Below are 25,504 nucleotides of genomic sequence, written 5' to 3' on the forward strand. Positions count from 1 at the left end.
CACTCCCTGTTTGCAACAGATGTGGTGCCATATGTGATTTTTGTTTCCACGTTCGATTGTATACCAAGTCACTTTTGTTTGAACGCGACACGACTTTTTAACTATTTTGGCTCTAACATTGGTCAACATTCTAACGAGTGAGATGTAGTTTTGAGACTAACGGGTCGAAATGCGCATTCGAACAAAGGTTACGCCTCATTCGTTAACAATGACGCGTTTCGATTGCGACGAGAGTTCCAGAGGGGAGCTTTGTCTTCATGTGCCACGCCGTGTTCATGGCCTCTCAGTCTTGTGACTGCATCAACCCTTCCCCCCTGCCGCTAACGGAGGGAGTGCAGACACTAACTCCGGTTGTTCGGTTGCAGGTGTTGCCGCGGACCAGACCCAGCAGTTCCCGCTCAGTGCGACCTTCTCCACCGCAGTGCAGGCCCCGAGCAGGGGGTCGGACAGGCAGCGTTTGAGTGCGGAGTGTGTGAAGGGGAGGGGTCCTTGCGCGATTCTACGAAGACAGCCGAGATTGCATCAATCCGGAGCCACACGAGTGCAATGCGTGCGCATTTCGCAAAGTGTGTCTCGCTTCGAATGCGGAGAGCTCCCTGTCTCGTCCGTAAAGGCAACATGGAAGCTTCGGATCCGGATATTTCGTGATGTCCGCCGGCGGCGACAAGGACCAGATTTTATTCCGTCATCTCGTCCGTCTGTGTCTGTTCGGTTTTGATAGCGAAGCTCTGAAAATAGTCTACTCGCATTTTAATTGCTGTAGATAGTCCTGGAACGGTCGTTTTCGCAGTTCCTAAGAATCGTCTTTATTTTCCTGCTCCCAGTCCAAGTACCGCCTTTCTTGTAGTGTAGTGCTGCATGCCTGGGGCGCTTTTGCATGCCGGGGCGCTCGGGACACGTCCTTTGCAGTCTTCAAAGCCCAGCATTTGCTTCATAACCTCAAAGAAAACGAAGGCATTGTAGTTATTGCTTCCTATTATGAAGAAATGCTTCGGTGTACGAGGGGTTTTGCTTCATAATACGAAGCATTTCTTCGTAGATTTTACAATGCCTTCATTTTCTTCGCATTACGAAGCGATTGTTCGTAGAGTTTTTACGGTGTGGACGCTGGTTGTCATCTTTGGTGCTGACTCGTTGTTTTCTGTCCAGACTTCAAAACCGAGAGCATCGACTTGCCGACGGAGAGTGCGGACTGCGACTTGGGTTCCGGACTGCAGACGTCGCCGTGCGTGCCTGACGGGGAGGAAAGCATCCCTGACCCGACGATCGCTGCAGGTGAGTCAGTCTTGTCCAACGCTTTACATAGTGTGCCGCTCACGCAACTTCGTAGGTTGGGACGACTTCGGGTGGTGGTGGTGGTGGTGGTGGTGGGTGTGTGTGTGTGTGTGTGTGTGTGTGTGTGTGTGTGAAGCTTAGTACGTTTTCAGCGTTAAGCTGAATGAACCCTTTGCCGGTCGCTTAGATGCGTTCACCTGTGGGAGCGCACAAAATCTATGTGTGTACCCAGAACACTCCTCGAAGCGCGTGCTTGCAAGCGTGGGCCTTGGGGCGTGTACTTGCCTCAGCTCGCGCCCCGTAGTCTGTATTTGAATGAGCACGCACCTCGAAGTGTATACTCATTGAGTACACTCTTGGAGGCGCATACTTGGCATAGGGACAAAGCATGTCAGGCGTCAGGCGTAGGAAAGGTGTTTGGCTCCACGCACCTTGTCAATTGCCCTCAGCGCAAGGGATGATTCCACGCCAACTGAGTCAGTAACAAAACGGCATGGTCTCAGATCGGGCTGAAACTTACGCAAATCGTAGGTCTAGTAGATGACTTGGTGAGACGTGCTGAGACGTCTCAAGGTGGTACAAAACGTAGGGTAAGCGCCAGCAGAGCACGCCTGAATAACAGTGTGCCTCTTAAATGAATAAGTGTGCTCCGAACATCTTTCCGAACGAGACCCTGATTTAATTTTGCATGCTATTGGGTGCCGTGGCTTAACAGGGCCCACGAAACCCACCAGTTCGTATTGGGTGCTCACTGCTCTTTCTGTCCAGGTTTGAAGGCCGAGAGCATCGACTTGCCGACGGAGAGTGCTGACTGCGACTGGAGTTCCGGACTGCAGCCGTCCCCGTGCGTGCAGTGCGCTGTGTGCGGTAAGGCCCTGGCCGCCCCCTCTGCGCCCTCGGCTGGTTCTGCCAATGACGGTGGTTCTCTTCCAGGCCCAGGCCATGGCGGTCCGTGCCCGCCGCTGCACGGAGTGTTCGACCAGCTTGACGAGGAGGGAAGCATGCCGGACTCCAAGGTCGCTGCAGGTGAGTCTTCCGAAGGGATATCATCCGTTTTCGAACACGCCGAGTAGTACCGGAATGACCCTGGGGGCGCGGCTGCAGAAGGGGGTTAAAGAGGTCATTTCCCACCTCTCGGGTACTTGATGGGCCGTCTGGAAGGTAGGCAAAATGCTTTATAGAGGTCATTTTCCTACTCGCGGTACTTAATGGGCCGCCTGGATGGGAGGCAAAGTGCACTGCTTTGCCCCTGTTTAAAGGCAAAAGCCACTTCTTTCCCATCGCCATGGACAGGCTTATTTAAGAAAAGCAGGGCCTTACAACGACCCCCTTGGATTTCGCTGATTTTTTGGTGGTAAGTAGTCCCCCATGGTGGGAGTTCATGGTCAAAATTTCAGACCTCAAAAAAGTTTTCTCTGTGAGATATGGGGATTTAAAGTTTTTTTTGGGTATTTAAACACTAATTTTTCTGTTGAATAAGACCAGTTTCAAAAAGATCGGATAACTTTAACTGCAAAATCCCGAAATTTGGGACTTTTTAAGTAATTTTTTTTTTCAAGAAAAAGTGTGTTTTTCTCATGATAAAATGATTTAAGGTCAAATCTGACGGCAGGATCGTGTTCCCCGTTCAATTTTGAAGCCAGAACCCGAATCTGGAACCAATCGGACAAAAAGTCCCTGAGATATAAGAAATACCCTAAATTAGTTTAAAACTACCCAAAACTACTTTAAATCCCCATATCTCACAGAGGACATTTTTTTGAGGTCTGAAATTTTGGCCATGAACTCCCACTATGGGTGACTATTAACCACCAACAAATAAGCGAAATCCACGGGGGTCGTATTAAGGCCCTGCTTTTCTTAAATAAGCCGGCTCCATAGAAAAATTCTTGACCCCGCCTGTCACCTTAACTCTCTTGGGTCGCCGCACGTTGCGCAACCGATCCACCCTTACCGTGGCCGTGGGTTGCAGGCGTCGGCGCGGAGCAGGCCCAGCAGCTGCTCGTCGGCGAGGCCTTCTCCCTCGCAGTGCCGGCTGGCGACGCGGTCCAGGACGAGCAGGCCTCGAGCAAGGAGACGGGCAGGAAGGCGCGCCGCGGATTCAACTGTGGGGAGTGCGGCCAGCGTTTCCGGACTGAGAGCGGATTGCGGGACCACCTTGCAATTCACACTGAGGGCGGACCTCACTCGTGCGGGGTGTGTGGCAAGGAGTTCTCCAAGAAGAGCGATCTTGTGAGGCACTCGAGGATCCACACCGGGGAGAAGCCTTACAAGTGTGACGTCTGCGGAAGGGCATTTTCTGATTCATCTGATTTAGTGAAACACAGGAGGATCCACACCGGGGAGAAGCCTTTTAAGTGTGACGTGTGTGGAAAGACGTTTGCTGAGTCAGGTCATTTAGTGAAACACAAGAGGACCCACACTGGGGAGAAGCCTTACAAGTGTGGGGAGTGCGGAAAGAAGTTTGCTGTGTCAAGTCATTTAGTGACACACAAGAGGATCCACACTGGCGAGAAGCCTTTCAAGTGTGACGCGTGTGGCAAGGCCTTTTCTGATCCATCTGCCCTAATGGTGCACAAGAGAGTCCACACTGGAGAGAAGCCCTATACGTGTGACTTGTGCGGGAGGGCATTTTCTCATTCAGCTACTTTTGCGCGACACAAGAGGATTCACGCGGCAAAGAAGCTGTAGGCATATGGCGTGTGATAAAAGACGTTTTCGTGGGAATGCACACGAGAGGACACGCGGACACACTGCTGTTTGTAAAATTCGTTCCCTTTATTGATTTTTGCTCCGTTGTCGACTAATATTATATACACGCAGCGTTTAAATAATAAAATTGGACTTTATGTACACGCAGCGTGCACATAACAGAAAAAAAATTATTGACACGCAGGATTTTTCCCCTCAGACGTCCACCGACGGTGGCCATGTGGGACAAAATGTTCCTGCGTGCAAATAATATTTTGGCGTTTATTTAAACGCTGCGTGTCTCCAAGGCACCAAAAAATTATTGGCACGCAGGATTGTAAAAAGTCTTCCGACCGGCGACTGAGTCCGGCATGGCGGCTTGGTGGGTGAGTGGGTCCGTGCTTGCACGGGAATTTTTTGGCCCGGGTTCGAGACTCGCCTTCTTCTCAAAAAATTTCTGCGTGTCAATAACGAAAACCGGTGTTGTTTCAACGCTGCGTGTTTATAATAAATTCACATGTTATTTACACGCAGCGTGTCTGCAATTCCAGTTTTATTATTTTCACGCAGGAGAAGTTTTGCTGCGTGCAAATAATATTTTGGCTTTTATTTGAACGCTGCGTGTCTCCAAGACACCAAAAACTTATTGGCACGCAGGATTGTAAAAAGTCTTCCGACCGGCGACTGAGTCCGGCATGGCGGCTTGGTGGATGAATGGGTCCGTGCTTGTACGGGAATTTTTTGGCCCAGGTTCGAGACTTCGCCTTTTTCTCAAAAAATTTCTGCGTGTAAATAATAAAACTGGGTCTTGCAGACACGCTGCGTGTAAATTACATGTGAATTTATTATAAACACGCAGCGTTGAAACAACACCGGTTTTCATTATTGACACGCAGAAATTTTTTGAGAAGAAGGCGAGTCTCGAACCCGGGCAAAAAAATTCCCGTGCAAGCACGGATCCACTCACCCACCAAGCCGCCATGCCGGACTCAGTCGCCGGTCGGAAGACTTTTTAAAATCCTGCGTGCCAATAATTTTTTGGTGTCTTGGAGACACGCAGCGTTTAAATAAAAGCCAAATTATTATTTGCACGCAGCAAAACTTTTCCTGCGTGTAAATAATAAAACTGGAATTGCAGACACGCTGCGTGTAAGTAACATGTGAATTTATTATAAACACGCAGCGTTAAAACAACACCGGTTTTCATTATTAACACGCAGAAATTTTTTGAGAAGAAGGCAAGTCTTGAACCCGGGCCAAAAAATTCCCGTGCAAGCACGGACCCACTCACCCACCAAGCCGCCATGCCGGACTCAGTCGCCGGTCGGAAGACTTTTTACAATCCTGCGTGCCAATAATTTTTTGGTGCCTTGGAGACACGCAGCGTTGAAATAAAAGCCAAAATATTATTTACACGCAGCAAAACTTTTCCTGCGTGTAAATAATAAAACTGGGCCTTGGAGACACGCTGCGTGAAAATAAGATGTTTATATATTATATACACGCTGCGTGTATATAAGACCCATTTTTATTATTTAAACGCTGCGTGTCTATAATGACTCCGTTGTCGCTATAGTAAGCTCTTGTTATCGTCAGTGCTGATCTTGTTCGACTTTTAATTGTGTGCGTATCTTTGTAAGGGGAGTATCTCTCCTAAGAGAATAACAGTGCCGCATATGCTTTTTTTAAATCAAGGTTTTGTTATATGTCGCCTTGTTGCATTGGAGTTCATATATGTTTCATTCCTTGTTTCTTGGAACTGCTTCATTTGTTTTCCTGCTTCGACACCTTGCCAGTCAGCCTTGTTGTGTTTGTAGTTTTAGGAAGTGAAAAGTGACAGCTCGGTGTATCCAATAGGTATATTCGGAACAATAATAGGACTACTTCAATTACCGTTTCCTTACTATGTTGTTTTTAACACCTTATAAATGTTTAATGAACAAAGTAAAATGGATCGTTCCAACATCGAATTGACTGTAAAAGGGAAAGAAGCTGTTTTCACTAACCATGTATGTTTCTTTCCCCCTGCCGCAAACGGAGGGAGTGCAGGGGTGCTATGCTATTGCACTCTCAGACTCGTATTGACTTTTCATCTTTTGCCATAAAGGTTTTTGTGCAAACGTAATATGTACTATTTTCTCTTTGGCTATGCACTATTTTGTTCATTGTATAATGTTTATAGTCCATTAAAGGGGACTTAATGTCATTTGCAATGTACTTTTCAATTTCTACATGATCTATTGACTATTATATCCCTAAAACGATCAAAATTGTGCATAGTTAAGGGGAAAATAGTACATTTTACGTTTGCTCAAAAACCGCTATAAGCAAGAGAGAAAAAAGTCCATATAGGTCTGAGCCTGTGCTCCCCGCTCCGACGCTCTCTCCGTTTGTCCGGTTGCAGGCGTCACCGGAGACTAGTCCCCGCGGTTCCTGTTGAGTTAGACCTTCGCCCTCCCAGGACCTCGAGTAGGGCGTTGGGCGCGCAGGCTAATTTTAATCGTACATTATACTGTCAAGAAGAGTTCAACAGCTATGATGCATGACAGTTTCAGCATTGTAATTAATGATTAGAGCTTCACTATAAGTGTGATGAAATGTATTAAAATTCATTCAGCGGTTCTTCATTGGCCGACGACGTGGTAACGAGTAACCTGCTGAACCTTGTGGAACCCTACTGATGACGTGTTTCGAACTGGCAGTTGTTTCAGTGTAGCCGAGTCGGGTTACGTCAAAGAACGATATCCCTGACTGTTGTTTCTTTTCCTTGACCCGGATCGCTTAGAGTGAAACACACGCCGAAACCTTGTCTGTCCCCACGCTGTCAGGGAACTTAACTACTGAGATGCCATTAGCATGCCGCTATAGTGTCACGCACTCAATGCCTTTGCATTTTTTGTCCGTAACTGATGCCATATTTGTGCCTATGTAAGGTATGTACCAATTTGCATATTAGGTCCCATTTTATAAATACTTTGCCTGAATATCGTATTGTCCCATAATGTTCCGTACCTAAATAGGCAACAATTATGGATACTTAGAGATCAACAATTAGAGTGCAATAATGCCAAATGCACGTGTTTGACAGTCTCCTAACCTAACCTAACCATTGAAAAAGTTCCAAACCACCCAAATTTCTATTTTGCTTGGGAAATTTCCGGCAGGTATGTAAAGAAATCGCTTTGAAAAATATGACCCCGCGTAAGTCTCCCGACAGAACTATACCGTATTTCTCGGGACTCGTCATCCAATTTGGAGCCTTCATTGTTCCTTTCGCTGCATCTTCGTGCTGTCTCTCTCGGGCTGATTGTGTAGCCAGTTTGCTGTTTCGCGCGAGAGGCACCTCGTGGACACCCTGGTACGGTACCAGCCCTTGGTGCTAACACTGTCTTTTCTGACCAGGGTTGGGAGCTGAGAGTGGAGACTTGCGGAGTGTCGGCTGAGTCCCGCGTTTGGCGGAGTGCGTGCACCGCGTCGTTGGCGTCGAGGCCTTCGCCGCCCCCTTGTGCGCCCTCGGCTGCTTCCATCGCTGGTGGCTGTGCGTTTCGCGGCAAGGAGGTCCGTGGCCGCCGCTCGGTCGTGCGGTCCGCAGATTGCTGCCGGTGAGTCCTTCCCGAGGCGCCTGGAACGCATCGCTCGAAGTGCGTGGTGTCAAACGTCACAGAAATGTCATTTGAAGCTAACATCTCCGTGGAAAGCCCTCTCTGCTACCGCGCCGCGACCTCTTCATGTAGAGCTCAGTCGGAAAGCCTCGAAAGTCAAGGCCCCTTGGTTGCAGGCGTCGGCGCGGCGCAGGCCCAGCAGGGACTCACCGGCGAGGCCTTCTCCCTTGCACTCGTGCGGGGTGTGTGGCAAGGGCAAGAGGAGCAGCGTCGTGAGGCACACGAGGATCCATTCCGTGCCAAACGTGCCACTAAGAGAGTCCTCTCCAAGAATCACACACAAATGACACGAGACAATCAAGCAATCTGTGTACAGCAAACTTCCGAGTGAGGGGTCCCTTGGTCCTTTCCAATTTGCTGTTAATTGTTCATTCAAATTTATACTGCTACATTAAAAGCTTATGCTGTCGTCACTGAAAACCTTGTTTTGCTTTCAAACTTGTCCGTAGCTTAAATTTAAACAGTTCCAAACATTTATTGTAATTGCTTATGGTTTCTTAGTCTTAGAGATTTGTTACTTGAAAGAGTACCCAAGTTTCATTATCGTTTGAAAGTGCACCTGGAGTTCATTTTAAAGACGCTTTTGCAGGTCTTTGTTGTAATTGTTCTGTAAAATGCATACCAACATATGGGCATATGCGGTATGATAAGTAAATCTGCATTGCTTTCTCTCACTTCTTTGCAGTACTTCGTTGTATTTTTCTGATTGCTGTATCTGACATGGTAGTTCAAGTCAAACTGTACGCACCATTAACGTTCTTAATAACGCCATTCCTTTCCATCACTTTCAGTGCGCAGCTGGCCTGCAAGGGACGGCTAACCACCAGCAGGTCCTCTGTCATTTCGTCATAACCAGTTGTGCACGCAGTTTTAGCACAAATTTCCGACGCTTTATGTTTGTTACATTTTGTACGTGGTGATGAATTTTTTTGGCCCGCCCTTCTATTCAATAACAGGAAAAGTAGCGATATACATCGGCAACTTTGGCCCGTCCCGTACATTAACAAATGTGTGAATTTCGCCTTTGTTTAACCCTGACGAATTTAAACCAGGGTCTAGGGTCAAAATAAATGTCGTTTTCGTCATCAGCACCCTCAAAAACATCAGAAACAATGCAAAAACTCGAATAAAAAGAATGTTCCGAAAATACCCCACTGGGATTTGAACCCGGGTCCGAACTTCTCCGATTCGTTCGAAAGTGGCACCATTGGTTTTTTCTCGTCGCACCGATTCCAAAAATACCCCTACATGCCCTGCTAGCTGCATCCGTTGCCGAGATCCTCCTCGACCCCATGTACACTGAAAAAACAAATGCGGAGAATTCCGCATTTGAAATGCGGTTTAGGTAAGTGACCGCATGAAGTGATGCGGTCACCTGAATAGCCAGGATTTTGATGCAATTTCACCGCAGGAGTCATGCGGTGTAAAATTTAACCGCATTTCCTGATGCGGTTTCCATTTTGACCGCATGAACTGATGCGGAGTCCTACATTTCATAACAGCCAAACAGCTAGCGGCTGCTACCAACTTTCCGTCTCTTACTGGACAACAAGAAAAGGATGGCATGTACTGTGCCTTCTCATTTACTTCTGATGCTTATCATTGACTAACCAACACATACCTTTGATGTAAATGTTTGTAACGCTGCGATGAGTAAATATCCTGTGTTTGAAACAGCAAGCCACGGAATAATAATTTTGGCTCTATAAAATGTTGATTGACACTGGATATTGTTCCAAATGCAGTATCAAACTATTGTTATTCATCACTTTAAATTATTTTTAGCCTCAAACTTCTTGGTGATACTAGTTTCCATGAGCCAGGCTATGCTGCATGCTGGTAAGGTTAAACCCGCCGGCTGCTTGACTGAAGAATTGTCTGTGCTGCTGTATTTGAACAAGTCAACGCACACGACGCACTACAGCATTTCTTTGATTGAGGTTATTTCATAATTTCAGGGTCTGAATCATTCCAAACCATTGCAAGAACGTTTTCTAAAGGAATAATCTTTCAAATCTCTGACACTATCACACAAATCAACAACAAAATAAATAAGCTAAACAAAAACAAAGGAGTGCCAACATAAGAAAATAACATCTTATGAGTCAGAAAGTTAACTATAAAGTTGTTCTTTTGTGTGAGTCATTCATCAACTTTTAAGCTTTAAGAAACAAACCATTCCCTTAAAAATCCCTAAAATACATCCAAAGTTGGTTTTACTTTAACGCTAGCACGTTCCCAAGATCTTAGGTTGGCACTACCATCTTCTTGTTGTTAGGCTTGTTTTGTTGTTCTCTATGAGAGTGTGTGTCTTGAACTTTCTTTGTGTGAAAAAACGATTTTTCAATAGTTGTGGATGTTTTAAAGCATAAAACTATGAATATTACTAAAATACAGTTGTACTGTAGTGCTTCGCATGTGTTGACATGCTTCTATATTGCAGTATTGAAAATATTTGTGCCAAAGCAACCCGGTCACTTAACCTCAACCTTGCCCTGGGCTGGACAACATTGGAAACCTCAGTGCTGTTCTCACCGAAGACTGCCGAGGACTTGAAAGATAAAAAGAATTTTGAATTGTGTTTCCAAATTGTGTGACAATTCATCTCTAAAAAAATGCAGTTTCAATCATTGGTTTTTATTTTTAAAAAAACTACTTAATGAGGCTGATATCGCTGTTAACTTTACGCTCATCTCAGCGTTACAAACATCTACATGACAGGTATGTACTGGTTTCCCAAATAATATTGTTTAAGAAGTAAATGAGATGGCCAAGTAAACGTAACCACTTTGAGGATGGACTGGGAAGGGAAGTTGCCACTGCTGTAAATATCGTGGGATCTTCAAATCCACCTCAACTAATGCGGTCAAAACTGAGACCGCATCAGTTTGGCACACACCGCAGGAGTAAATGAAGTCAATCTTCTCCGCATCAGTTAGTGCGGTCAAATTGATAGAAAATTACACCGCATCAGATTGTGCGGAATCCTCCGCATTTGTTTTCTCAGTGTAGACCATGATGCACCTGCTCGGATCGGATTTGCTGCCACCGGGCGGTTCTTAGGGTCACCCAAGGAGGCTGCATACCAAATTTGGTCAAGATCGGACCACGGGAAGTCCTCGGACGAACGAACGAACGGACGAACGAACGAACGAACGGACGCACAGCATGCATCATACTATATGCCCGTCCCTCCGTCATTTTTTTACAAAAAATAAACGGGACGGGCCAAAAAATAGGGGGAGGGCCTATGCATTTGCCTTTGTGTCTGTGTGTTGTTGTTGTTGGCGTCTGTGTACAAGGAAGGAGTTGAGCTAGAGTAACCAGATTTGGAGGGTACTTCAGGAGTACCGTCCAGACAAATAATCCGGTGGTGCAAATCCCGTCTGGGTCGCACAAGGGCTGCTGCAGGTGCATCATGGTTTACATGAGCGGGAGGGGGATTTCCGCCAATACTGGTGCTAGCAGGGCACATAGGGGTATTTTTGGAATCGGGGCGACGAGACAAGATGAATGGACCTGGTCCCCACCCCATCGGCCGCTTTTACAAGTTGGCCAGATCAGGATCTTCAAAAAAGGGGGTCGACCGACTAAAAAAATTTATTGCAGATTTCGATTGGTCTCAGCAAGACCTTTTCAACGAGGGGTCGGAAAGGGGGTCCAGGAGCCCGACTTCGTCTACACTGAGATTCCAAACGCTATGAGTATAGCACGTATGGTGCAATGCGCTGTGATATCGCACCATACGTGCAATGCCACAGCCATATTGCACCTTTGGTGCAATGCTTCCCGAAAAGGCCCTATGCTAATGCATGGGAAATGGGAGGCATTGCACTTCACGTGCAATGCTTTTGCATTGCACCAATTGACGCTATACTCATAGCGTTTGGATTCTCAGTGTATTAGTCACATCAGGATCTTGAAAAAAGGGGGTCGACCGACTGAAAATTTTTACTTAAGTTGTAGATAGGTCTTGGCAAGACCTCTTCAACGAGGGGTCGGAAGGGGGGTCCATGACCCCGCCTTCATGAGTTATGGGAAAAAGTGCGACGGACTCGTTTTTTGCTCCTGCTGTGCCTCTATTGCAAGGAGTTGCAGTAGGGGGCCGTCCATAAAACACGTAACGCACCTAAGGGGGGGAGGGGGTCAGAGCTTCCGTTACGGTGCGTTTCATGGGGGAGGGGGGGTTCGACCCGGCGTGATGTAACGCAAATCGACCCATACACGCCTACACTTAAAAGCGTGAAATTGTGGTTTCCTCGTACGTTTTGACAGTTTCCGTAGAACGGGGTAATATGGGACAAATTTCGAGGTTTTTTGTAAATTTTCCCCTTTTAATTTCAACTTGAGGTGCTGAGGTGTTCATCACTTGTTCATTCACCCTTTGGCTACACTCCCTCCCAATTTCAGATTTTTAGGTGCAGTAGGGACCTCTCAATAACCCTCGGAATGCCGTCCCATATTTCCCTGCAATGTGGGGTAATATGAGACAAAAGAGAAAAATGGTAAAGAAGTATGGAAAATTAACTCATTCAGGCGGGTTTGGAGCTTTTTAAGTTCTTTTCATTCATTTTTAAGATGATTGGGGACCATAATGAAGAAGAGATAAAATCTGGAGGGAAGAAAAATGGGTGTCACTTAAGAGAGCTGAAAAATGTCTAAGAAGTCATGAGTTGTGCCTGTCACATGGAAATACTAAGAGAAGAGCATAGATGCCGGTCAGGTAGTAAAACCAATTCGTGTTAAAATCATTATTACTTGAAATTAATAACAGTGGAGTATGTTTGGCCTCATGTTTGAAACGAAAAGAGGTGTCTCTATTTTCCATGCAAGGTAACAAAATTGTATGAACGAAATTTCGTCCTGATTATGTTGACATGATTGTCTACAGATTTAAACCTCGTTCGGACGAGAACCCGAGTTCCAACCGAGGCTTCTGGGGAGGTTTTTACGAACTTTAAAAAACTTGTCAGAATTTAGAGGATTTTCGTTTGGTTCTTAATAATCCTGGCGAGTCTCCGGTTGCCTTCGTGCGTTTCCTGTGAGCTGCCAAGGCCTCCTAGATCACGAAAAAAATTCACGATGGTCTTCTGAGCAACTGCTTGAGAGCAACACGACAAAAACCAAAAAAAGGGCGCTTTGTCTCGATTTTCCTTCATGTCTCATATTACCCCGTTCTACGGTTCTGCGTGCTTTTAACTTTTAAGCAATTCGTCACGTAACGCACCGGGGGAGGGGGGAAAGGTCCAAGGCAGCGGTACGCTGCCTTTCATAGGGGGGCGGGGTAGGGTGGCCCACGCAAAAAAAAAAGTTTCAAAATCGAGGAGCGCCGTACGGAATCTTAAAATTCGGCCCAAAAAAAGATTTTTCCGCATTTTTTCGATATTTTTGGAGCATTCTTAAGGGCCGCTCAACGCGCTCAAAGTTTTTAGAAAAATAATGAATTTCAGTGAATAATACTTTTTGGTGCTGTAATTCGAGTTTTGATCGTGAAGAGAAAAGCGACACGCCGAATTGTTCGTATTGATCCCTAGAATAAGTTTAAAAATACTGCATACCGAATATGCACATGGCCTACTTTCCAGGGGCGAAAAACTGCAAAAAAATTGGGGGAAAATGCCGGATTTTCATCTTTAAGGCCGATTTGACACCTTTCCCGCCGTCGGATCGTCTTCTTCTATGCGCCAATCGATTCCCCACACCGAGAGGACCCCTAGAAACACCTTGGACTATGCGAGTAAACGACTGCCTATTTTCCAGGGGCGATCAATTTAAAGAAACGTTCAGAATTTGTGCCTTTTTCACATTATAGGGCCAGTTTGACACCTCTCTGGGCGTCCTATCGTCTTGCTCTGTGTGCCAATCGACTTCTCATGATGCGAGAACCCCTAGAAACAACTTGGACGATGCGAGTAAATGACTGGGTATATTGCAGGGGTGATCAATTTAAAGAAACGTTCGAAATTTGCGTTTTTTCCACCTTTCGGGGTCAGTTTGACACCTTTCTAGGCGTCCTATCGTCTTGTTCTATGCGCCAATCGATTCCTCACGATGAGAGAACCCCTACACACAACTTTGATACTATGGGTTGAGGATAGGCTACCTGTCGGGCGCCATCAAATCAAGAAAAGTATGAAAGGAACCTCTGTTTTAGCCGTTTTGGGCCGGTTTCGCACATTTTGCCGCCCTAACCCCCATCTGATCACCGCTAATCAGGTATTAACCGTTTCCTTGCATTGTCCAAAGTGTTTCTTAGGGTTCTCTCATCGTGAGGAATCGATTGGCGCATAGAACAAGACGATAGGACGCCTAGAAAGGTGTCAAACTGACCCCGAAAGGTGGAAAAAACGCAAATTTCGAACGTTTCTTTAAATTGATCACCCCTGCAATATAGCCAGTCATTTACTCGCATCGTCCAAGTTGTTTCTAGGGGTTCTCGCATCATGAGAAGTCGATTGGCGCACAGAGCAAGACGATAGGACGCCCAGAGAGGTGTCAAACTGGCCCTATAATGTGAAAAAAGGCACAAAACCTGAACGTTTCTTTAAATTGATCGCCCCTGGAAAATAGGCAGTCGTTTACTCGCATAGTCCAAGGTGTTTCTAGGGGTCCTCTCGGTGTGGGGAATCGATTGGCGCATAGGAAAAGACGATCCGACGGCGGGAAAGGTGTCAAATCGGCCTTAAAGATGAAAATCCGGCATTTTCCCCCAATTTTTTTGCAGTTTTTCGCCCCTGGAAAGTAGGCCATGTGCATATTCGGTATGCAGTATTTTTAAACTTATTCTAGGGATCAATACGAACAATTCGGCGTGTCGCTTTTCTCTTTGCGATCAAAACTCGAATTACAGCACCAAAAAGTATTATTCACTGAAATTCATTATTTTTCTAAAAGCTTTGAGCGCGTTGAGCGGCCTCTAAAAATGCTCCAAAAAAATCGAAAAAATGCGGAAAAATCTTTTTTTGGGCCGAACTTTAAGATTCCGTACGGCGCTCCTCGATTTTGAAACTTTTTTTTTCGCGTGGGCCACCCTAGGGCGGGGGGGTCAAAAATGGCCTCAAAAAGCGTTACGTATTTTATGGACGGCCCCTAGCATGGCAAATATGGGTATTTTCGGAATGAGGGCGAAAAGACAAACGAAATGGGCATATTCTAAGGACAGTTGGAGTAAAAAGTGTAAGGACTTTTGCATATTGTGAATAGAAGGGCGGGCCTAAGTCACGATGGTACATCGATAACTTTGCTTTACCCGCTCACGGTGTGTGTGATGCGAGCCTCAGCCGAAAATGCATTTACGATTCGGGGTCGAATCGACGTTCATCTGGAAGGCTAGAAAATCCTCGATTCGGCATCGATATGTACTTTAAATCGGTGTCGATTCGAGATCGACTTCAAGCCGATTAAGTCCCCTCAGTCTGTCCAAGGTTTTTATTATATAAAATCCATCGTTCGATTTTGGTGAATATTCGAGGTGAAAAACGACTTCGAGCCATTATCGAGTGCAACGACGACGATTCGACCTCGAATCGGAAATGCATTCTCGGCTGGGCGGGCCGAAGGCCCGGGCCTTCGACTGGCCAAGTTGGGTCTGATGCGAGGGCCGAAGGCCCGAGGAAAGGCTGCCGGCAGGCCAAGCTGGGCCGGCCCCCTGTCGAACCGAGTTGCCGGCGCAGCGAAGCGGAGCTGGCAACTCGGTTCGACGGAAGGGCGGGCCCTAGCTTGTTTAAACTCGTGTGACGTCTTGCATGAAATTGTTCTCAAATTTTCATAAAGTCATGCATTTTGACGCATAATATTATGCAAACTCCACGTGTGTACAAAATTGCGCTAGTTACTCGTACAAAATTCTACATAAACGTTAAAAGGAAGTTTACCAGTGCCGATTAATTGTATGTAGTTAACTACCAGTTCCTGAACGGTCGCGTTTTAAGCGTTGCTTACACCCTGTTTCCAGTATCTAGGGAATGTTGGCATGAATATTTGCTTGTCTGTGGGATGCTTTGGCGTGATGGGCGTTGGCCATGGAGAAGGGAGTCTATTTGTCTAACTTTCCTTTCTGTCCATTCTTTCTGTCCTTTCTGTCCCAAATCTCAACAGAAATTATAAGGTGAAGAATCATTTTGTTCACATGTCTACTTATGGATGTAATGTGATTGGTATTATTGGGTTGACGGGCATTTAACAAAAACCGTCACATGGTACCCCACCTTCCCTTACGTATCATTTTGTGTTCGAATTGGTATGCAGCTATGTTTACCTGTTCTGTTTAAAGATGCGTTGGCGTTTACATGTATCAGTATCAGTATCAGTTCTTCTATTTTTGTACGTAAAAATTCAAAGTTGACCCTCATTGCCCGCTAGTATTGACTGACCTTGTCGAAGGTATGAACCGGTCACTTATTTGGTAACTGTTGAACTCTTACCTTGGTTTTGGCACGAATGTTCTCGTGAATGTTCTTTGGTTCGCTTCTGTTCTTAGCACCTTACGAATGTGCCAAAACGAGTAATGTTCAATGGGTTTAATCTGAATTAAGCAGTCGAGACTTTTGATTTACAAATTAGCCAATTGAGGCATATTTAAAAGTTGTGTTGAAATTGTTGTGCAGCTATGTTTAGCTGTTCTGTTGACAAATGCGTTTTCATGTGAAAAGTGCCAGTTCCTCTACCTTTGTTTGTGAAAACTCATATCTGACCATCATTGCGCTAGCTCTTTGTTTGAGTTATCAAATTACTTATTTGGACACTGTCAAAATCATACTTTGGCTCTGCCACTTAACCAGTTCAGACGTAGCTCACTTCCTTCTAAGTATTTTGTTTTTTGTGTATTCCTGTTGTGCAAATAAGCCATTTCGATTTCTTTGCAGCATATGTATTTGCACCGGCATGTTTGTTCTTTGTGGCCTCTCTTATTTAGTTTGAAGTAGTGCTTTGCATGAAGTGCCTGCCGTCGATTTCGCTTTCTCATGTGAATTGGTGTGCTGCAAACATCATTTCGAACGAGACTCTGCTATAATTTTGCATGCCATAGGGATCCCTTTGCATGGCGGGGCCTACAAAACCCGCTAGTTTGACACTGTTTGTCATATTGGGTGCCCTGTTTCCAGAAAGAGTTAGCATTAATATTTGCCTGTCTGTGGGATGCTTTTGCATGAAAGGCGTTGGTCATGCACACTCAGATTCTTATGATGAAAGGGTCATCACAACTTACGTTGAAATGAGAACATACGTACTACAATAAAATTCATGCGTAATACGATGAAATCATGCATACCTTACGCTGAAACCTATGCATATTACGTATGTGCAAATTTAAGCGTACCTTACGATGAAAAACCATCGTAATACGTATAAAAACGATCATAAGATGTTGAGAGTATGGAGAAGGGAGTCAATTTGTCTTTGACTCCCCTTACTGTCCAGGTGTGAAGGCCGAGAGCATCGACTTGCCGACGGAGAGTGCTGACTGCGACTGGAGCTCCGGACTGCAGCCGTCCCCGTGCGTGCAGTGCGCTGTGTGCGGTAAGGCCCTCGCCGCCCCCTCTGCGCCCTCGGCTGGTTCTGCCAATGACGGTGGTTCTCTTCCAGGCCCAGGCCATGGCGGTCCGTGCCCGCCGCTGCACGGAGTGTTCGACCAGCCTGGCGAGGAGGGAAGCATGCCGGAGCATGTCGCTGCAGGTGAGTCCTTCCGAAGGGGTATCATTTGTTTTCGACAGGCATGGATCCAAGGGGGGGGGGGGGGGGGGGGGGGGGGTGATGGGGGGCGAAGCCGCCTGAAAGGTAGGCAAAAAGTCGCACATTACCCCTGTAGGTAGGCAACTTTCGCGACATCCCCCCCCCCTGAACCAGTCTCTGGATCCGCCCTTGGTTTTCGAACCCGTCTAGTATCGTAATGGGCCTGGATCGTCCACTGTAGAGGCGCGGCTGCAAAAGAGGATAATAGAGGTAGCCAAATTCCTGATCCATGCTTGTCACCTTAATTCTTATGGGTCGCCGCCCGTTGCGCAACCGATCCACCTTTACTTGCCCGTCCCTTGGTTGCAGGCGTCGGCGCGGAGCAGGCCCAGCAGCTGGTCGTCAGCGAGGCCTTCTCCCTCGCAGTGCCGGCTGGCGACGCGGTCCAGGACGAGCAGGCCTCGAGCAAGGAGACGGGCAGGAAGGCGCGCCGCGGATTCAACTGTGGGGAGTGCGGCCAGCGTTTCCGGACTGAGAGCGGATTGCGGGACCACCTTGCAAGTCACACTGAGGGCGGACCTCACTCGTGCGGGGTGTGTGGCAAGGAGTTCCCCTGGAAGAGTTTTCTTGTGAGGCACTCGAGGATCCACACCGGGGAGAAGCCTTTCAAGTGTGACGAGTGCGGAAAACCATTTGCTCTGTCATTTCATTTAGTGAATCACAAGAGGACCCACACTGGGGAAAGGCCTTACAAGTGTGACGTGTGCGGGAAGGCGTTTTCCGTTTCATCTCACTTAGTGGTGCACAAGAGGATCCATTCTGGGGAGAAGCCTTACAAGTGCGACGTGTGCGGGAAAGCATTTTCTGATCCATCCACTTGTGCGCGACACAAGAGGATTCATGCCACCAAGAAGCCATAGGAATGTGGTGTCTGTTGAAAGATGTTTTTGTGGGCATGCAACGCGAAATGACACGAGGGGACCTATGACGCGCGGACGCACACAGGTGTGTTGAGAATGGGCGATCTCTGTGAAGCTGGTTTTTGCTTCACTCTGAGTTAATCTTCTGTTCTCGTCTATGTCGACCTTGTTTCTTTGGATTATGTCCTTGCCTTTTAATGAAGAGTTGCTGTGTAAAGTGAGCACCAGTATTGCATTCTTTTTGAATTTCAGTTTATTTTATTTCCCGTGCTAAGTTGCCACACGGACGATTTTTTTGTTTTATTTCCTATCTCTCGGAAGTGGGCCACTTGTTTCTCTTCGTCGACATTTTTGCCAGTTAGTGTTGTTGTTCTGAGAAGTGTAAAGTGACAGTGTAGTCTGCGGGAATACCGATTGCAAGTCCCCCCTTTTCCGTAACACGTTGTTTGTATCCCCTTCTTTCAACCAGAAAAACGAAGGTTTTCTTAAGATCGACTTGATTGTACAAAACTGGGTGTTGAGCGAGCTGTAGTAGACTTTTCCATTATCGAAATGATTGTACGAAATAAAATCTAACTGTTCGCACCATTAATGTTGACTGACCCCCATCTCGTTCCTCCCACGAACGGGCACACGTTGCCACTGGAACTTCGTTGACGTACATTGTAAGTGCAATGTATTTCGAAGCGGTAAGTTTCTTGTTTTATCGGTAGCAGTATCGTTCGAAGTGTGTTTTTCCTTTTGGGTGCGCCTGCGCTGCGCACTGACGACAGCCTGTTTGTAACCAAAGTGATGCCGTATGTGAATTTTTTCCACCTTCGATTGTATACCAAGTCACTTTTGTTTGAACGTGTCACGACTTTTTAATTATTTTGTCTCATTCGCCTTATACTGTTGGTCAACATTCTGACGGGTGAAATGTAGTTTTGAGACGAACGTTTTGAAATGCGCATTCTAACAAAGGTTACGCCTCATTCGTTGACAGTGACGCGTTTTGATTTCGACGAGACTTCCTGAGGGGAGCTTTCTCTTCAACACTCTAAATGTCTTGCGAAGAAATTTCCCATAATACGAAGGAAATGGCGCAAGCATAATACGAAGGTGGTTTTTCTTCGTATTACGAAGGTTTTTCTTTGTATCTTACAGTGAGAAAGCTGAAAAGATTCGTATTACGAAGAGATATTGCTTCGGATTATGCTTGCGCTGAAATCACCGTAACATACGAATAACATAGGTCAAATTTCATTGTAAGACATTTAGAGTGAAGTTCCACGCCGTGTTCAAGGCCTCCTCGTCTTCACTGCATCAATTTTTTCCCCTGCCGCTAACAGAGGGAGTTCAGACACTAACTGCGTTTGTTCGGTTGCAGGTTTTGCCGCGGACCAGACCCAGCGGTTCCCGCTCAGTGCGACCTTCTCCACCGCAGTGCAGGCCCCGAGCAGGGGGTCGGACAGGCAGGGTTTGAGTGTAGACTGTGTGCAGAGGAGGGGTCCTTGCTGCGATTCTCCGAAGACACCCGAGATTGCATCAATCCGGAGCAACATGAGTGCAATGCGTGCGCATTTCGCAAAGTGTGTTTCGCTTTGAATGCGGAGAGCTCCCTGTCTCGTCCGTAAAGACAACGTGGAAGCTTCGGATCTAGAAATTTCGTGATGTTCAAACGTCCGCGGGTGGCGACGAGGACCGCATTTTATTCCGTCATCTCGTCCGTACCTGCGTCCTTCGTCTGCTCGGTTTTGATAGCGAAGCTTTGAAAACGGTCTATTCGCATTATAATTGTGGCGGATAGTCCGGGAACGGTCGTTTTCGCAGTTCCTAAGAATCGTCTTCATCTTCCTGCACCCAGTACCGCCTTTCTTGTAGTGTAGTGCTGCATGCCTAGGGGGGTTTTGCATGCCGGGTCGCCCGGGACACGTCCAGTGCACCCTTCAAAGCCTACGAAGCGTTATTAACGCTTAAAGCGTTTGCCTCGTAACTACAAAGAAATCGAAGGCTTTGTAGTTATTCCTTAGTGTCATGAAAAAAGCTTTGTTTTACGAAGGATTTTGCTTGATAATACGAAGCATACTTCTTCGTACATTTTACCATGCCTCCGGTTTCTTCGCATTACGAAGCGATTATCGTAGAGTCTTTTCTGTGTGGACGCTGGTTGTCATCTTGGGTGCTGACTCGTTGTGTTCTGTCCAGACTTCAAAACCGAGAGCATCGACTTGTCGACGGAGAGTGCGGACTGCGACTTGGGTTCCGGACTGCAGCCGTCGCCGTGCGTGCCTGACGAGGAAGAAAGCATCCCTGAGCCGAAGGTCGCTGCAGGTGAGTCAGTCTTGTCCAACGCTTTACACAGTGTGCCGCTCACGCAACTTCGTAGGTTGCCATAACTTCGGGTAGTGTGTGAGGTTCCCTTTCGTTTCTAAGTGTTACGCTGGATCAACCCTTGCCGGTCGCTTCGATGCGTTCCCCTGTGGGAGCACTTGTGTGTACCCAGTACACTCCTCGAAGCGCGTGCTTGCAAGCATGGGCCTCGGGGCGTGTATACTTGCCGAAGCTTGCACCTCGAAGTGTGTGCTCATGGAGCACACTCTTGGAGACGCATACTTGGCATTGGGACATGAAGCATGTCAGGCATAGGAAAGGTGCACTGTTAAAAAATGGTTGTACAGTAACAATCAGATGAGTGAAAATTTAGTCGTTCCAAAACATAGAATTTCATCATGAACCAAAGCGAAACAAATGTCGTTGAGTCTAGTAAGCGACATTTTGTCGTTGAGGAACAAAATTCTTGTTATCACTCTTTACGATACAATTTGTGTGGAAACAACATCTTTTGCAATTATCTGCTTAATTAAAGCATATTATGAATAATCATCCATTTTGTTCTTCTAAGTCATATGGAAATTACTATTAAAAAAAAACCATGTAAAATAAATTCAGCGACAAAAGTACTCTATGAATATTGTCGCAGACATTACAGAATTTCTTTTGTACTTTCAATACTTGTCGTTGATGTATTATTGTTGGTGCGTTATTACAAGTAAGTCGTTGTGAAATGATCCCTTACTTCCAATACGACTACGGATTAACAAGCTTTTCGTTCCACAACAAATCTTGTTGCTAAAAAAGTTAGCGATAAATGTGTCGCTAAGTTACGACAAAATTTTTATCAGTGTGGTTGGCTCCGCGCACCTTGTCAATTGCCATAAGCGCAAGGGACGATTCCACGCCAACTGAGTCGGCATGTTCTCAGATCGGGACGAAACTTACTCAAATTGTTGGTTGAGCGATAGCGAAGCCCGTTACTCCAGTGGGGTTGAAAAGTTTTGTCTGTCTGTCCCCTCCGTCCCCTTTGCCCATCGGCTGGTTCTGCCAATGACGGTGGTTCTCTTCCAGGCCCAGGCCATGGCGGTCCGTGCCCGCCGCTGGACGGAGTGTTCGACCAGCCTGACGAGGAGGGAAGCATGCCGGACTCGAAGCTCGCTGCAGGTGAGTCTTTCGGAAGGGGAATGATTTGTTTTCGAACACGGCAAGAATGCTCTAACCAGAAAACGAAGAGCCCTGAGTTCTCGCGGTTTATGGCATCTGCCGCCTTGGATAGCATTGCAGGTAGCCCTCGACCGCGAGGACCCAGGGCTCCTCGTTTTCTGGTCAGAGTATAGTATCGGAATGGCCCTGGGTCGTCCACTGTACGGGCGCGGCTGCAGAAGGGGAGTAATAGGGTCTTTTCCCTTCTCTCGGGTACTTGATGGGCTGCCTGGAAGGTAGGCAAAATGAGCTACCTCGCCCCTGTAAATACACTGCAAACCTAACTGTCTAAGTACACACTTACAGACGCATGCCTGGCTATTTACACAATTACAAATGCATGCTTGCAAGTACACACTTACAAACGCATGCTTGACGCATGGAGTTATTCGGCGTCAAGCATGCGTTTGTAAGTGTCTACTTGCAAGCATGCATTTGTAAGTGTGTACTTAGTTGACAGTTACGTTTGGGGATAGCCACTGCTTTACCATCGCCACGTCCACGCCACGTCCGGTTACGCTCTATTTTCTCTCTTTTATTTCGTAAAGTGACTAAAAATCCTAATAAAGGTATGCTTTTTATCGGTTTGACTTTACTCCAAGCATTTTAAAAACGAAATATACCGGGTTCGGATGGGCAACATAACCCTACTCCCATAAGCGGCAATGCTATTCTCGGCTACTTTTAATCGCATATTATTACTGATATTGCCCGGTGACCTGGTTTGAAACTTTGCAGATGATTAAGTCACTATCTTAGGAGCCTACTCTCAAATTTTCATCTCTTTGTGTTTACAATAGCGTTGTCGCTCGAACTATCTTAACTCTCATGGGTCGCCGCAGTTGCGCAACCGACCCGCCCTTACCGTGGCCGTGGGTTGCAGGCGTCGGCGCGGAGCAGGCCCAGCAGCTGCTCGTCGGCGAGGCCTTCTCCCTCGCAGTGCCGGCTGGCGACGCGGTCCAGGACGAGCAGGCCTCGAGCAAGGAGACGGGCAGGAAGGCGCGCCGCGGATTCAACTGTGGGGAGTGCGGCCAGCGTTTCCGGACTGAGAGCGGATTGCGGGACCACCTTGCAAGTCACACTGAGGGCGGACCTCACGCGTGCGGGGTGTGTGGCAAGGAGTTCCCCTGGAAGAGCTCCCTTGTGAGGCACTCGAGGATCCACACCGGGGAGAAACCTTACAAGTGTGACGTGTGCGGAAAGAAATTTACTCTTGCCTCTCACTTAGTTACACACAAGAGGATCCACACTGGGGAAAAGCCCTTCAAGTGTGGCGAGTGCGGAAAGGCATTTATTCAGTCACATCAGTTAGTGAGACACAAGTGGGCCCACTCCGGGGAGAAGCCTTACAAGTGTGGCGAGTGCGGGAAGGCATTTTTAGATTCATCTCACTTAGTGGTGCACAAGAGGATCCACACTGGGGAAAAGCCTTACAAGTGCGACGTGTGCGGGAAGGCATTTTTATGTTCATCTCACGTAGTGGTGCACAAGAGGAGCCACACTGGGGAAAAGCCTTACAAGTGCGACGTGTGCGGGAAGGCATTTTCTGATTCATCCGCTTGTGCGCGACACAAGAGGATTCATGCCACGAAGAAGCCGTAGGAATGTGGTGTCTGTTGGATGACGTTTTTGTGGGCATGCAACGCGAAATCACACGAGGGGACCTATGACGCACGGACTCACAGGTGTGTTGAAAATGGGCCCGCCTTATCAAGCTTTGAAATTTGCTTGAGTTTCTCTGAGTTACGCTTTTGTTCTCGTCTATGTCGACCTTGTTTGTCTTTGGATCATATCCGTGCCTTTCAGTGTAGAGTTGCTGTGTAAAGTGAGCACCAGTATTGAATTCTTTATAAATTTGAGTTTATTTTATTTGCCGTGCTAAGCTGTCACACGGAAGATTATTTTTGTTTTATTTCTTATCTCATGGAAGTGGGCCACTTGTTTCTCTTCGTCGACATGTTTGCCAGTTAGTGTTGTTGTTCTGAGAAGTGTAAAGTGACAGTGTAGTGTATTCGAAACAGCGGGAAGACCGATTGCAAATCCCACTTTTTTTGGAACACAAAATTTTTCTTCCAACCAGAAAAACGAAGGGCTTCTTAAGATCGAATTGATTGTACAAAACTAGCTGTTATTTAGCAAGTAATAGTAGACCTTTCCATGATCAACATGACTGTACGAAATAAAATCCAACTGTTTGCACTATAAATGTTGACTGACCCCAATCCCTTGCTTCGTTCCTACCAACGAACGGGCGCACGTTGCTACTGGAACTTTTTTGACGTACATTGTAATTGCAGTTTATTCCGAAGCGGTCAGTTTCTTGTGTTATCGTTCGGAGTTTGTTTTTCTTTTTGGGTGTGCCTGCGCTGTCATTCATTTTACGATACTTTTACTACAAATTTTTGCGATAAAACCGAGTTTGCGATTCCGACGATTTATCGCACCCTGGAGTGCGATAATTTTGTTATTGCAATTCTTTTTGCAATAACCACCTTATAATTTTTGCGATAAAGGAGCGTTTTGTAGTAACTTCTATCACATTTTTTTTCTGCGATAACTTTTTATTGCATTTTCGGGAGTTCTGCTTCAGACATAACTTAAGACGCACATAACCGTTTATCCATAGAATTGCTGACAGACATAACCGGCTTCAGACATAACTGGTGTCAGACATAAAAAAGGATTAATTATGGTTGAAAAAAAAGGGAGCTTAGTCAAAAATTGAGTTGCCTTCCGGCAGCTCTCGTTCACTTCCTTCTCCTTCCCTAGATGAAACGGATGGAACATCCCCAGCACCCCTGCCGCGACCACCCCTTCCGCGGCCACCTCTGGCACGGTTATGTCTGTCGACGGTTATGTTTATCAAATATTATGCCTGTCTAATGTTATGTCTGACAACAGTTACGTGAATGAGCGATTTGGTTATTTCTGTCAAATGTTACGTCTATAGCAATTTTATCTTAAATTTCAATAATAAATGCTTTTATATTTCAGAAATAAATGCGCCATTTCTGTCACCAGTTATGTCGATTTACAGTTATATGGGTCACAAGTTATGTCTCTCAGCAGCAACTCGCATATTCTTTGTAGTCATTATCGCAAAAAAGTGATACTTTATTTCAAAACTTTGCTACAAATTTTTTATTGTAGATTTTTTGTTGCTATCCTACCAAAAAATGAGATAAGTTTTTTATTGCAAAATATAGACAGTGGTTATCACAGTTTGAATAACAGTGTGCTCTGCGCAGTGACGACAGCCCACTCCCTGTTTGTAACGGATGTGATGCCGTATGTGACTTTTTTTTCAACGTTCGATTGTCACTTTTGTTTGAACGTGACACAACCATTAAATTATTTTGTCTCATTCGCCTCAACGTTGGTCAACATTCTACCGAGTGAGATGTAGTTTTGAGACGAACGTGTCGAAATGCGCATTCCGACTAAGGTAACACCCCATTCGTTGACAGTGACGCGTTTTGATTCCGACGAGGGTTCCTCAGGGGAGCTTTCTCTTCAAGTGCCACGCCGTGTTCAAGGCCTCTTCGTCTTGACTGCATCAACCGTCTCCCCTGCCGCTAACAGAGGGAGTGCAGCGAGGGGGGGCTCACTGAGAAAAATCATTGTACACGGCCCAAAAAATCATAGTTACAACAAAAAATAATCAAAAATAATCAAAAATCAAATAGTACAAGAGTCATCTTTTTAAAAAAAAATATATTCCTATCTCCTCGGTTTAGCTCGTTTATATGTCATTTCTTCATTATG

At 46.3% G+C, this 25,504-nt stretch overlaps 3 protein-coding genes and 1 pseudogene across 3 annotated transcripts in view; 3 read left to right on the forward strand and 1 right to left on the reverse strand.

Moving 5' to 3' along the window:
* The window catches only part of LOC117645490, a 76,405-nt gene extending 59,414 nt beyond the window's left edge, over positions 1-16,991 (reverse strand). Inside the window, exon 1 of the mRNA XM_034385739.1 lies at positions 16,948-16,991. The gene's annotated coding sequence lies outside the window, so the exon portion shown is untranslated. The remainder of the gene's footprint in view (positions 1-16,947) is intronic.
* On the forward strand, positions 384-4,238 carry LOC117645498 (zinc finger protein 664-like). Its single transcript, XM_034385754.1, has 5 exons — positions 384-550; positions 1,150-1,275; positions 2,044-2,142; positions 2,209-2,301; positions 3,248-4,238. Exons 1-5 carry the CDS (start codon positions 547-549, stop codon positions 3,964-3,966), a joined length of 1,041 nt encoding a protein of 346 aa, XP_034241645.1. The 5' UTR covers positions 384-546; the 3' UTR covers positions 3,967-4,238.
* Positions 16,992-17,044: 53 nt separating the features above from the next.
* Positions 17,045-18,463, forward strand: LOC117645500 (zinc finger and SCAN domain-containing protein 22-like). Its single transcript, XM_034385757.1, has 3 exons — positions 17,045-17,147; positions 17,214-17,303; positions 17,670-18,463. The coding sequence occupies exons 2-3, from the start codon at positions 17,282-17,284 to the stop codon at positions 18,218-18,220; spliced, it is 573 nt and encodes a 190-aa protein (XP_034241648.1). The 5' UTR covers positions 17,045-17,147; positions 17,214-17,281; the 3' UTR covers positions 18,221-18,463.
* A 1,554-nt stretch (positions 18,464-20,017) lies between these two features.
* Positions 20,018-23,550, forward strand: LOC117645548 (annotated as a pseudogene).
* Positions 23,551-25,504: the final 1,954 nt, after the last annotated feature.

The sequence above is a fragment of the Thrips palmi genome, unplaced genomic scaffold (assembly GCF_012932325.1).
Source record: "Thrips palmi isolate BJ-2018 unplaced genomic scaffold, TpBJ-2018v1 HiC_scaffold_18, whole genome shotgun sequence".
Taxonomy (NCBI): Eukaryota; Metazoa; Arthropoda; class Insecta; order Thysanoptera; family Thripidae; genus Thrips; species Thrips palmi.

Excerpts from the sequence above, each read along its gene's own strand:
- LOC117645500 (XM_034385757.1), top strand. The coding sequence starts at position 17,282 with ATGCCGGAGCATGTCGCTGCAG. Across the intron at positions 17,304-17,669 it reads GCCGGAGCATGTCGCTGCAG|GCGTCGGCGCGGAGCAGGCC; the intron begins GTGAGTCCTTCC and ends CCTTGGTTGCAG.
- LOC117645498 (XM_034385754.1), top strand. Across the intron at positions 2,143-2,208 it reads CGTGCAGTGCGCTGTGTGCG|GCCCAGGCCATGGCGGTCCG; the intron begins GTAAGGCCCTGG and ends GTTCTCTTCCAG. Across the intron at positions 2,302-3,247 it reads GGACTCCAAGGTCGCTGCAG|GCGTCGGCGCGGAGCAGGCC; the intron begins GTGAGTCTTCCG and ends CGTGGGTTGCAG.